This window comes from Mchenga conophoros, linkage group LG13 (assembly GCF_057382185.1).
Source record: "Mchenga conophoros isolate Kocher_MC1m ecotype Shallow Benthic linkage group LG13, M_conophoros_male_GT1.1, whole genome shotgun sequence".
NCBI lineage: Eukaryota > Metazoa > Chordata > Actinopteri > Cichliformes > Cichlidae > Mchenga > Mchenga conophoros.
Genome location: NC_140538.1, coordinates 5,839,645 through 5,852,283, shown reverse-complemented (window position 1 = coordinate 5,852,283; position 12,639 = coordinate 5,839,645). Strand labels below are relative to the sequence as shown.

Below are 12,639 nucleotides of genomic sequence, written 5' to 3'. Positions count from 1 at the left end.
TTGGAGCAGATGGCTCCACAGTCATAGCTGATGTTTCACACATCAATGAAGCACACCATGTACTCACAACTACCGAATACACAAACTCACTCCATCACACACACTCATGCCATGCAAGTCACAACAGCTGAACGCACTCACACAGATCATGCTTGCACACGCAGACACATGTAACCCTTTGAAACCCAGATGAACTTGGAACGGTTAAACACACACATGCACGGACGCAGTCACACACACACACTCACACACGCACAAATCATGCACGCAGCGTCCTCCTCTGTGATAATTTATGGAGCGTGGAGCCACGTTGTTGGAGAATTAGCTCAAATCTTATAGCGCGCACACACAAAACACACAGGTTTAAAGCGTTAACAGCTGAGAGGCAGTGGGTTATGGCGTAGTATTGTCCTGGGTGTTGTTAGGCCTGATGTGAAATAGCCGATAGCACCAAATGAGTATACTGCTCAATAACCCAGCGGCTCAAGGACATTATTGCTTTTATAAGATAGTCTGCAGCACCTGTGGTTTTAACTGAAAACACTCGGCACTAAATGCAGACTTCTGATGAAGAAAATAAAACAGTCCAGAGTTAAGGAGCTATGCTGCTGGAGCTCCGGGGCAAAACGCTGTCACATCCTCAGCGGCAACTTCGGACAAAACAAATAAACAAAGACTCAAAAGGAAGTTCATGTCAACCTTTTTGCCAAGTGGGGTGCAGAAAAGAAGCGTTACTTAACTTCCGGGAATCAATGTTTCTATAGCAACATAACGCCGGCCTCACTGATATTGGGAAAGGTGTGAAAAATTCCCCGACAGCTGGGCAATCATAAATTAATGTCACCGTGGTGTCGTTGTCATGCCAGCAAAAGCACACATTTAAAACACAAGCAGACACACGCGTGATGAAGGACAGAAAATCGATATACATGTACACCTGTTGAATGATTTCAAATGTTGCTTTAGGACCTTCATGGACAGCATGAATAGTAACACAGAGCGAAACACAGGCGGCAGGCCCAAATATCTTTGGCACCTTAAAGCAATTAAGGTACAGAAAAACATTTGATTCAAGGTGTTAGAGTGATTTGTTTTCCTTTGAAGAGGAGCGAAGTGGGTGATATCAGCATGCAGTGTGAGATGTGTTTTCTCTCTGCAGCAGGGAAACGCTCACCTGTCGGACACAAAGGTGTCAAACATCTGAGGAAATAAGACTAAAATGCTGTTTATTATAAGCATTACACAAGGTCTGAATTTTGCATAATAGTTTCAGGTGTTTCTTACATGATAGATGCCTGTAATCAAGGTACTTTTATGCAATAAAGTTAGATGCCTGATATGCCTATGATCATTTTTTAGGGCTTTGGAACATTTTACCACAGTTTCAAAATATTTTTAAATACTCGTTTGACTTGAGAAAATAATCTCACCAAAAGGTCAAATGTGATTAAAAGCTCCAGATGGACCTCATAGTGAGATTGTTTTCATAGCGGCTGTTTCCATGCGCAGCATTGAACTTTGAACCTCAATTTTGAGCCAGCATGGGCACGATGTCCTGAAAGAGGTTGGAAAAAATTAAATTAAAGTCTTGCATTTTCATGACATCTGAGAAAGTCCATCTGCTGGCGATAATGATTGAAAAAACAGGAAGAGAGGGATGCTGCTATAGCTCACCTTGTTCAGCAGGCGACCCATGTTCCACCTTGCCGTATGGTGTCCTGAATTTGAGTGCTCTTTAAACCATTTCAGACATGTTGATCCTTTGGAGTCTTTCTCTCTCTACTGTCCTCATGAATAAAAGATTAACATGCCCAAAAAATAATAAACCATTTCAAAAAGAAGTTGCTGATCGGGGTGGATAAAATGCATGCTGGTAATGTAGCATGGATAAAATAAAAACATGGTATAGTCAGCCTGGAGGTACAGAGCTAGGCTAGCTGTTTCGCTCCTAAGCTATGCTAACATGCTAATATATGCTAATATTTACTGGACAGATCCTCTCATCTCAACCTTTATCCAAAATGTTACTCGCTAGCCAGTTCTCAAGAAAGAGGTGTGGCAAGGCAAAAGAAGGAAGCCATTGTAGGGCTGGATTCAAACTTTTTTTAAACAATGGGAGATAAGTCTTGATCTGTACTCTCATTCAAGATGTATGCTCCTACATCTCTGTAGCTCTCTGGCAACGCAAGGAGATACACTATGTAAATTAAACCTATACAGAAGCTACGGAAACACACTCGCATGTTGCCATGGTGTCTTTGTAGTTGCCCAGTGGCAATAACACTAGCATGCTGCTTAGTTGAAAAGTTGGCTTGAACAGAAATAAAAACGACCACAGAGTTTAACATTAAGAGGAAGAAGCACAAAAAAACATCAAAGATCAAAAAACCCTCTGAGAAGCACTCACATCTCTACAAAACATTCTTTATGGCCTCCATCTTCTCTTTAAGCTGACGGATCAACAACTGCACAAACATAAAGTAGACAACATCGCTGCTTGTTTGATATATTTCTGACACTTCTCTCTGGTGACAGTACACAGCTACAACATCTATATGTGGGTTTACAAAGGTCTGTGTTGCACCTAAAGACTACCAATGCACTACCACGCCATGCCCATTTTTCCCCACCAGACGTGAGGACACCTACTCTACTGGGCATTTTAGCAGATGCTAATATGTGTCTGTCTGCCTGTGGACAGATGTCTTCACCACAGTAGCAACTCAGCCATGCAAAATGCACTCTTAAAACTTTACAGGTGTGTAGCTGTCATCAGATTGTGTCCAAAGATGGGTGATAACTGGATAACTGTACTGTAATGTAATGTAATTGATGTGACCAACACTGAGAAAAGGTTATGTTGAGTAATTCAAACTGTTTAAGGTAACTTTTTGATCATGCTTTACAAAAAAAAATGCTAAAAATATTGTTTGCTAAACGAGGAGTCAAGTTGAGTCATTTGAGTTGAAGGAAAGTCATCCATCCTACTGATCCCAACACTATTTTGGCGTCAGACTCTGCTGCCTATTTCTGCCCATGTCTCTCTCATGCAATTCTTTTGTGCTGGCGCAAACATATCGCTCTCATTTTCTGTGCACAGGCCATGTTATTTGAATTTTTAAAACCTCATCATTTCATGCAATTTCATCAGACCTGGCTGTGCTAAAGAACTTGAGGATAAAATTAGCTTGGGTATATGAGGATCCAAGGTGACCGGTGATAGTCATGTGTGGTTGTTTGCCAATTAAAACTCTTGATATAGCTTTCTATTCCTGGATTACGTGACGAACAGAGTTGAATACGTGCCTCTGAAATGCCACCGTTTGCTTGTGTGGGTAATTAAAGAACATTTTATTTATGGTACTCTGTTAGCAGTGGAAAGTTTACCTTATGTTTTCTTAGTTGGATATCATTTAACAAGTCTGAAAGCTCTAACTTGTTGAAGGTGCTATAACAGCTTCATTAGTTTGTCATCTATTTAATGAAGCACAATAATTAATGTGTTAGAAGTAAGTGATCATCTTTTTTTTTTTTGCTTTTTATGACAGTCTTTAATGAGAAATGTGGCTTCAGTGATGAAGTTAGTTAGAAAAGAGTTGGAAATAGGCCCTGTCAAGAAGATAACTTAACAATATATATATAAGAATATATATATATAAATAAATATATGAACTTCATTTCAACATGATTAAACATTAAAACCGCTGACAGCTGAAGTGAATAAAATTGATCATCTCATTACAACACAATCTTCTCCTGGGAAACCCTTAGTCCTGACATTCATGTGGCACATACCACCCAGCTAAGCATTTTTTCAGACCAGGCATGCCCCCCCATCTCCCCACTGTGAACAGATATTACAGTGTATGTTCAACTGTAGTACATTTCATCCTTTGTCCTGTTCTATCCAAATATTCAACACATTTCACCAAAAATGCACAGCTCAAACAGAACTCCTGCATTACTGATTAAGAGATAGTATGACAACTGAAGTGAAAGTTAGTTTCTTTAATAGTTAGTGGACTGAAAGAAGTACACCAATATAGAACCAAAAGTTAGGAAAATAACATTCAAAGGAAACAGAATATATTTCTCCATCACATGACTTATGCCACTTCGATAACCTGCACAGTATCTGTTTATTTTTAAGATAGATATATCCAGATTTCAAACTGCTTCTCAGTACAGTGTAGTAATATTTTTTAAATAAACATCCTATTTCTATAAACTGTGCTGCCAGACTATGGGTTTAGAGCCCAGAGTTTTTGTCTGCATGGAGGATCCAAATGAAAAAAACAGCAGACAAACTTTGATGTCAATCTGTTTGAGACTTAATTTGAAGTTCCTAAAAATTGGTCTATTTAGCATGAGCCAGAAATAAAACCCAAACCTAACCCTAACCTTAGATGGATCACCAGAGACCCCCTGGACGTAAAGAGGTTAATAGGGAAGGTTCTGGGTCTGTGAAGGTTCTCAGTCATCCAGGTTAATAGGGACTAAAGTCACAGCAGCTATTTTTTAATGAGTAGTAAGAGGTTAAGCAAAGGTTAGTTGCTTAATTCGTTTAATGTATTATTTGTCTTTTACTCTACTATATATTGTAAGATAAAGACACTACAATATTAGAAGAGAAACCATAAAACTATGACGAGCCCTTATGGGCAACAACTTAGAAATAGTGAGGAGGAAGAACTCACTTTCAAACAGGAAGAGCCCAGGCGCAGGGAGGAGCGGCTGCAATAGTGCAAATGATTGGATTATGAGGGGAAACTGGAGATAAAGACAGCACGGAGAGACCACAAACAACAAACTAAACGTCATGTTTGCTGGATGATCTTTTTGTTGGATTTCACCGAACATCAACAGTGAGTCAAGGTTCAGACGATACTTAATTAACAACAACACATACGCAGCATTTAACAGAGATAACATTTCTCTCTTCCTTTGTTCTGTTCCTCTGTTTCCTGGCCAATTTCCTGGATGAGCCTATCCAGTGAACCCACAGAGATCCAGCAAGCCAATGAACAAGTATTCTTAAGAGTAATACTATATTGCAGTCATTGATTTTCCACTTTCACTCACTATTCAGATCTAAAAAACAACATTAGTATCTCCTAACCATGACCATAATTATCCTTGAAGTCAGTCAAGTGTTTATTATCGTCACCGTATCATCAAAAATCCCCTTACTTTGAAAACCTGTGATCTTTTTCTAGCCTAACCAAACCTCAGTCACAGCAGGGTGAAATCACAAGACACAGTCGCAGTTTTTTTAGGACACTAAGAAATAACTTGTCGAGTTCTTAAGAAACACTGACAGATTCAGCAAGCAGAAATCCCCAAAAGATAAACACGCAGGCTTTGTTTTTCCTGTTGTTTTTTCCTCACTCTGTTTTTAGGAAATTTGGAAGATATAGCATTGCTGATAAAAGTGTTTGATAAGAAATCACTTCTTTATATCACTCTAGTTAATATAGAGCGTAAACACACAAAAAAAAGGGTGGTTGGGGGGGTGTTTGGAGGCAATGGTACAAAAATTTAATTAAGGGCTTTAATATTAATGCTTCATTACATGCTGGTGCACTGTGCATGGACTTAAATCCACTTTAATTTTAACAACTTAGGCTGTGCATTGTTGCTTTTTTATTAAAAACACAATAACACAATCCACAGTGCTTTGGCTGCACAGTGCTCCACCGCTGCTGTGGGCTCTGTTGTGCTCTCTAGTTAATTGCACGCTAAGTCAAATGCATTGTTGATTTTCTGTTGTCCAGCCGGGCTCTCCTGAAGACTTATAACCCTATCATTTCACCATGACAAGCCATCGTCATTTATGATCAATGGCTGTTATTAAAAGTATTGACACAGGTGAAATATGATCTAACAGTCCTATCACATGATAGAGATGGAGTAGAGATTTAAAATGACTTCTTTATCAGCAGAACGCTGGCTTTTAATTGATTTGTAATGGCCAATGCACAGCTCCCATCAGCGCTTTTGCTGATAGAACATAAAATCAGCCATGTTTTGCCATGCCAGGGTTACGCGTGAAACTTTTGATTGATTTAAAATGACAGACTAATTTTATTTCTTCTAAACCTTGCAGCAAGTGTTTTATGCCTAATGAGCTTACTGTAGTTCTGCCCTTACACAACCTCTTGACGTCTCATGTGATGTGTCTCTTTGAAGCCTGTTGGAATCTTTGGTGCATCTCTACAAGGACTCTCAGTAATTATGTTTGCCTGCAACAGTCAGTACGAATGAAGTACAAGGTTTAGTCTGAGTTAAGAGAACCAAAAAAAAAGTCAAGACGCGTGTGACTCATCTGGTCGGGTCGAAGCATCCCACACAGTTTCATGACACCACAGTCGTTCTGAATAACTAATTTTCATTCAGGTTTTAATAAAATGCAGCGAGGGGTTTTTAATTTGTCTCTAAATGTTATCTGACTTTATTTTTAGATACTCCCCACTTCATTAACATAAGGAGGCTTGTGATAAGAAGATAAAGGTGAAATTTACACTACAAGATGTGCAGAAAACTGCGTGAAAATGATCCAAGTGCATGTGTTTGAAACAGAGTGCTGTTGTAAAAGCGCTGAAGTGGCGTGTCAAACTAAGGATAAATGCAAATGTAAAGAGAGAAGACCTACCTGACTTTTTAACTGAACTCAATCAGTAAACACTTGAAAGGTTAAAAGGGAAAAAAAATCTAATCCTGGGCATGTTTAAGCACGGACTCTGAGCCAGAGAAGCTCTTAGTGCAACAGACGGGGACCCGCACCAGCCTCCCCACCCCCATCTGGATCTTTCTGCCTCCAATACCGAGTCAATTAACCTAATGGAAGTGGCAATTAATTAACTCTACAAACACTATGATTAAGGAGCTGACAATCAAGTGAGTGGGAGTGGTTTAACTAATGATAATTTAGAGGTAATGATTTCCTGGACGTGTTTGTTGCAGGAAAGTTAAAACACTAATAGCTACACATCTGAACTCTGGATTAAACTGGATTTATGCCAATTAAATGTAGACAGAATCTAACTAACCTCCCGCCACCAAAAAGCCTCGAGTTCAAATACCAGAAAGACTCCAATAGTCTGGACGTCAAACACAGTTACACTTATGTGACCTTTTTCCCTTCTTTTCTGCAAACTCTGCATCTATAAAAGAAGTAACTGTTTGGTCTTACCGTGTTTCTTTGGCCATTGGTTCCTATTGGTCCTCTGAACACCCCCTTGATGCTCCTCAGCTGTCCGTCACGCAGGTGGGTGGAACTGATCACAATGTAGTAGCACGCCATTGGATATACTTCTCTTTCATGCAGTTAAATATCTATCTATAACTCTCTTGATCTATCTGGACTTTGCCAAAAAACCCTTGAAAACTCCTTCTTCTCCTTCTTCTGATGTTGTACTACTCAACTCTCTCCTCACTTCATCTCCCCTCCTAGGTTTTATCAAGAAGAGGAGGGACAGAGGAAATAAAAAAAAGAAAGGATGAGCGCAGTTTCCCTTCCCTCTGCTGCTCTGATTTATTCTCTCTCTTCTCTAAGTTTTTGCCAGTGACTCTTTAACTCTGCGTTCTCCTGCTCATTTCCCCTCAGCTTCTGTCTCTTCTTAAATATTTCACCCTCTGCTCCCCTTTCTTTCCACTCTTATCCTCCTGTCCTTCTCTAAATGTTTTTTTAATTCTTCTCCCTTTCTTTTCTAAATTTGCCTTCCGCTAGATGCCCCTGTCTCCTCTTAAATATTTCTCTTTAAGTCTCCTTCTCTCCAGATGTTTTGCTCAGATCTTTCATTAATCAATCTTTCCCTGTCATTGACTCCCTCTCTCGCTCGCTCTCTCTCTCTCTTTTTCTCGCTGAGTCTAAATTTCTTCCCGAAATCTCAGCCGCTTATTGATCAGTCTTGCAGTTCCTTTAACTATCTCCCGTCCGTTCTCCTCACTCCACAATCTCTCTAGCCCCTTTTGTTTTCCCTCCCTCTTTGTCTCTGTATCTCTGTAAGTGGCTGGGAGGGATACTTTTTCCCCCTCCTGTTACTATCTCAGCATCTCCTCTGTCTCTGTCTTTGCCCCTCTTTTTGCTCTCTGCCTCCTTGTTAGTGTGGAGAAGAAGTACTCAGTCTTCTCCTCCCTCTCTTTCTCTTTCTGTCAGAGCAAGCGTGCAGCTTCCTCTCAGATGCTCCTCTCCTCTGCTGCGCTGCATGTGTTCACTCTCCTCCCTCCCTCTATCTCCCTCTCTCCGCTGATCTCTTGCTCTGTGGCCAGCAGAGTGGTTTGCTCCTCAGTTACCCGCGGTTACCATCTGCCCTTTTAACACATGGAGTGCTGACGCTTGCTCTCTACTCCCTCCCTCCCCATTTCTCTCCCTCCCTCCCTCCCTCCCTCCTCTCTCTCTCTCTCTCTCTCTCTCTCTCTCTCTCTCTCTCTCTCTCTCTCTCTCTCTCTCTGCCTCTCCTTTTGCTGTCTTTCTTCTCTCTTTAATCATCTCCTTCTCTCCCTCCTTCTCACGCTCTCTCAAGCCAAAGGAGACAAGCTCCACCTACTGGTAAGCAGGAAATGCACAGACAGGAAAGACGGAGAAATAGAGCTTAAAGGAAAGTGAAACAAATGAATGTGTTATTTCTTTAAACCATAATGCCTTTGAATTAACTGGATGGATTAAAACTTGATAGTAAAACTGAACCATGTAGTGATTTAGTGTCTTTCTTAACATGCATGTCAGAGCAAAATCATCTTCCCATGGCGAATTTTAATCATTATGAAAAAAAGAAAACCTACACAATTAAGTTCCCAAATGATGTGCAGAAATTCAAGTATAAAGAATCTGTAGATGTCACAGGTGTCGCCACGTTTATGTTGGAGGCTGGGGTGGATGGCTGGGTTTAGAAAACACAGCCAGAACTAATAACTGCTTCACAAACCACAATCTTTCTCTGCAGCCCCTAGGACACCTCTATATAGGAAGCTCAACAGATATGGATTATTTGATTTGTCACTTTATTTGTGTGTGCACACACTTGCTGTTTTTTTTTTTCAAGTTATAGTCGGATCACAGGACCAAGCCCCTGCCTAAACGGTTATAGAGCCACAATTTTAACTTAGGTGGATGAGACATAAAACATAAAACAAGTTTGATTAAAGCTTTTTGACAATGACCCAAAAAAGATGTAAAATTATTCCTTATCCCCAGATTATATTCCACTATAAGGAAAGTTGGACACACAGTTTAATTAAGAGTTTAGTTCAAACATGACTTAACTCTCTACATCATTCAACCAAAGCGCTTGAACAACCACCTCGCTATTTGACATTATGAATACAGTTAGCCAAGAAAAAGTACATTTACCAAAGTCTTTTATACAGTAATGAGCAGATATGTCGTTTGTCCATGTAACAGTATATTTGGTTTGTATTTTCCCAGATTGATCGCCATTTTTCGCCCTAAACAGTTAGTTAAATAATTTGTTAAACAGTTAATTCCCATTAATACAGATATTTATAGCAGAAAGCTAATTTTTCCATTAATGACAACTTAAGAGGGGTTAATTAAGGCTTAAATTTATTTTAAAAAATGAAAGGTACATCGTGTTGAGTGGGCATTCACAAGAGACAAGGAGTGATGTGTCTGCCAGAGACATTGGTATGTCAGTTACATCTGATGACATGTAGCAATGCCAAAAGTGAAATAACCATAAAATCAGCAGATAACAAATTATCATGTCAGCTTTGAGGCTGACAATTTAAGCAACTCCCATCTTGGATACAACTTTTGTTTTTTCAATAGGAAGAGGGCCATGTGACACATCAAACTTATTGGTAATGTCACAAGAAAAACAATGATGTGCTTGCTTTCAATGTAACTTTATTCTTTCATGAGTTATTTACAAGTTTCTGACCACTTATAAAATGTGTTCAATGTGCTGCCCATTGTGTTGGATTGTCAATGCAACCCTCTTCTCCCACTCTTCACACACTGATAGCAACACCGCAGGAGAAATGCCAGCACAGCCATCCAGTATCCGTAGTTTCAGGTGCTGCACATCTCGTATCTTCACACCATATACTAATGTGCCACAAACAGGACTTTAATATCACCAACCATTCCCATTTTATTACGGTGTATCCATATAAATGGCCCACCCTGTATATATGTGTGTATGTTTATATATATATGGTATAAACCAGGATAAATTTTAAAATCTTACTTCTTACATACAAGTGTATCCATAAATCTGCTCCTTCATATTTGTGTGACCTGCTCCATATCACCACTGTTTCCCTCCCTCTCAGATCATCATCTGCTATTCGTCTTACCGTTCTGTCCTCATGCCTTATTACTATGGGGAACAGAGCTTTCAGTCACTCTGCTCCCCGGCTCTGAAACTCTCTTCCTCCAACCATAAGAAATATTGACTCCCTTTCCGTATTTAAGTCACAGCTCAAAACACATCTGTTTAAACTGGTTTATTCACTTTAGTGCTGATTTTATCTGTTGTCAAGCTCTGTTTTGTAATTTTAACTTATTTTTTGTATTTTATGACTACTGTTCCTTTTATTAATTTTGTTCTTTCTAAGGTGACCATGGGTTTCTGAAAGGCGCCCTCAAATAAAATGCATTATTATTATTATTATTATTATTATACTTCAGCTCCTCCCCTTTGTGAGTGTGGACGCTTCATCTCTTTGCTCTTGAATGCTTTGCTTCTTATATTGATTTTTATTGATTTTTATGCTGATTTTTTCCCTTTTTTCCGTGTGAGCTTACCTGCGATAACTTCTGGACACTTGTAGATCATTAGGACTAGAGTGTTCTTAACAGAAACAGCAACATTTTATGGTTACCTTGTCCTCAGCGCTTCGTGTGTCTGTGGCCTAGACACAGCTGAAGCCTGATTACAGCGTCTGGGCACCGAGCAGCCTCAATAGCCTGGAAAGGTGCTAACCGCTAGGCTAACTAGCAACAAGATGCCTTCCCTCTCCACAGATGACTACCACAGCCTCCTGCAGAAGATTGCAGTACTGGAGACAAAAATTCATCGCTTAGAAGTAAACGTGGAGGTAAATGGACTGTGTGGAAATGAAACAACCTTGCCTTTGATTCAAAACAATGGCGATGAGCAAGCTAGTACACAGCTAAGGAGCACAGATAACATGACCAAGAAAGTAGACTCTGTGCATTATTATAAATCCTCAAGTGATAATCCCCCCTTAGACTGTCTTGGTGCAAAACCAAGACATAAATCATGTCTCCTGGAAGGGGGAGGACGTATCACAGGCAGGGCACAGCGAGCTGAAATCTCTGAAACCGACTGGCCTTCACTTCCTACGAGACAGAGAAGCTCTTCTACCCCTGTATACGGGAGGAAACAGGACTGGACAACCGTGAATAGGAAGGTTAACAACAAACCTCCAAAACAACTGAATGTGAAACTGCAGAACAGATTTGCTCCACTATCAAAGGACCCTGGATCTATATCGGACAACCATCCATCTAAAAGCAGCGAAATAAGGTCTGAAAATCTGTTAAAAAGTGAAAGGCCACAGGGAAAGCTAAAGGCTAGGCCTGAAACTCTGATTGTGGGTGACTCTGCCGTAAAGGATGTACAAAGGATGTGCGGTAAGAACACTAAAGTCCTCTGCTTTCCTAACGATATGGTCAACAACCTGAAGGAGAGAATTCTTCAAATTGCAGATGAATATCCAACTGTGACAAACATTGTTCTGCATACAGGGTCAAACGATGTGTCCAAACAACAGTCGGAGGTTCTGAAACGGGACTTTACTGGATTATTAAATACTGTAAACTCTCTGAATGCAGCTGTATTCATCAGTGGACCTGTACCGCCGGTCAGAGGAGGAGACGAGAGCTTCAGCAGGTTGTTTACACTGAATAAATGGCTTATATCAGCATGTGCTGACCACTCAGTGCACTTTATCGACAACTTTAATATTTTTTGGGAACGCAGGCATCTGTTCAAAGCAAATGGATTTAATTTTAACAAGTCAGGGGTGAAACTGTTCACCTCCAACTTGTTTTATTTCATACGTCATCCATCCGTGCTTGGTGCCAAGGCTGAGATAAACGAGGAGTTATCTCATAAAGAGGAACAAACAGAACTCCAAGAACAGACAAAGCCCAGCAGAAACCTTGAAGAGGAGCTCCATTTGCCCCCACCCGGGAAGAGCCTCAGAAAGGAGAGACATCCATGGCATCTGAGGAAGAGCCTCAGAAAGGAGAGACATCTAAGGCAAGAAGAGGGGTCCCTATTTGCCTCCAACTCTCTCAACAACACCAACGACCAGGACAAGGGACCACGACCTTCCCCAGTCCCCCAAACCCCTGACAGGCCATCACCCTCCTCCCCCTCCCTTTCTCCCTCCTCCCCACACCTGAAATTCACTGAGGTGATGATGGAGCGGGTCAATGCTGGGCTCAGATCTACCCCCCGTCCCAATCCCTTTTTGTCCCCCATAAACCCCCCACCAGAGCGGCCAAAGGTTCGCCATCGAGCCCCACCCTCAACAGAGCAATCGAAGTCACATTGCCCAGCCTCGCCCCCCTTAGTTCCTCTTCATGCCCTGTCTCCGCAGTCTGATGCGTGATGTGTGAAGGGTCCGGGCTGTGAGGATTAT

The 12,639-nt window shown here is 40.8% G+C and overlaps 1 protein-coding gene across 1 annotated transcript in view; it reads right to left on the bottom strand.

Annotated features, from left to right (window-relative positions):
- The window catches only part of LOC146560744 (uncharacterized), an 86,548-nt gene extending 78,236 nt beyond the window's left edge, over positions 1 to 8,312 (bottom strand). The window contains exon 1 of the mRNA XM_085296172.1: positions 7,193 to 8,312. Within this exon, the coding sequence (XP_085152298.1) occupies positions 7,193 to 7,303 (111 nt within the window). The 5' untranslated portion in view covers positions 7,304 to 8,312. The remainder of the gene's footprint in view (positions 1 to 7,192) is intronic.
- Between the last annotated feature and the right edge of the window lie 4,327 nt (positions 8,313 to 12,639).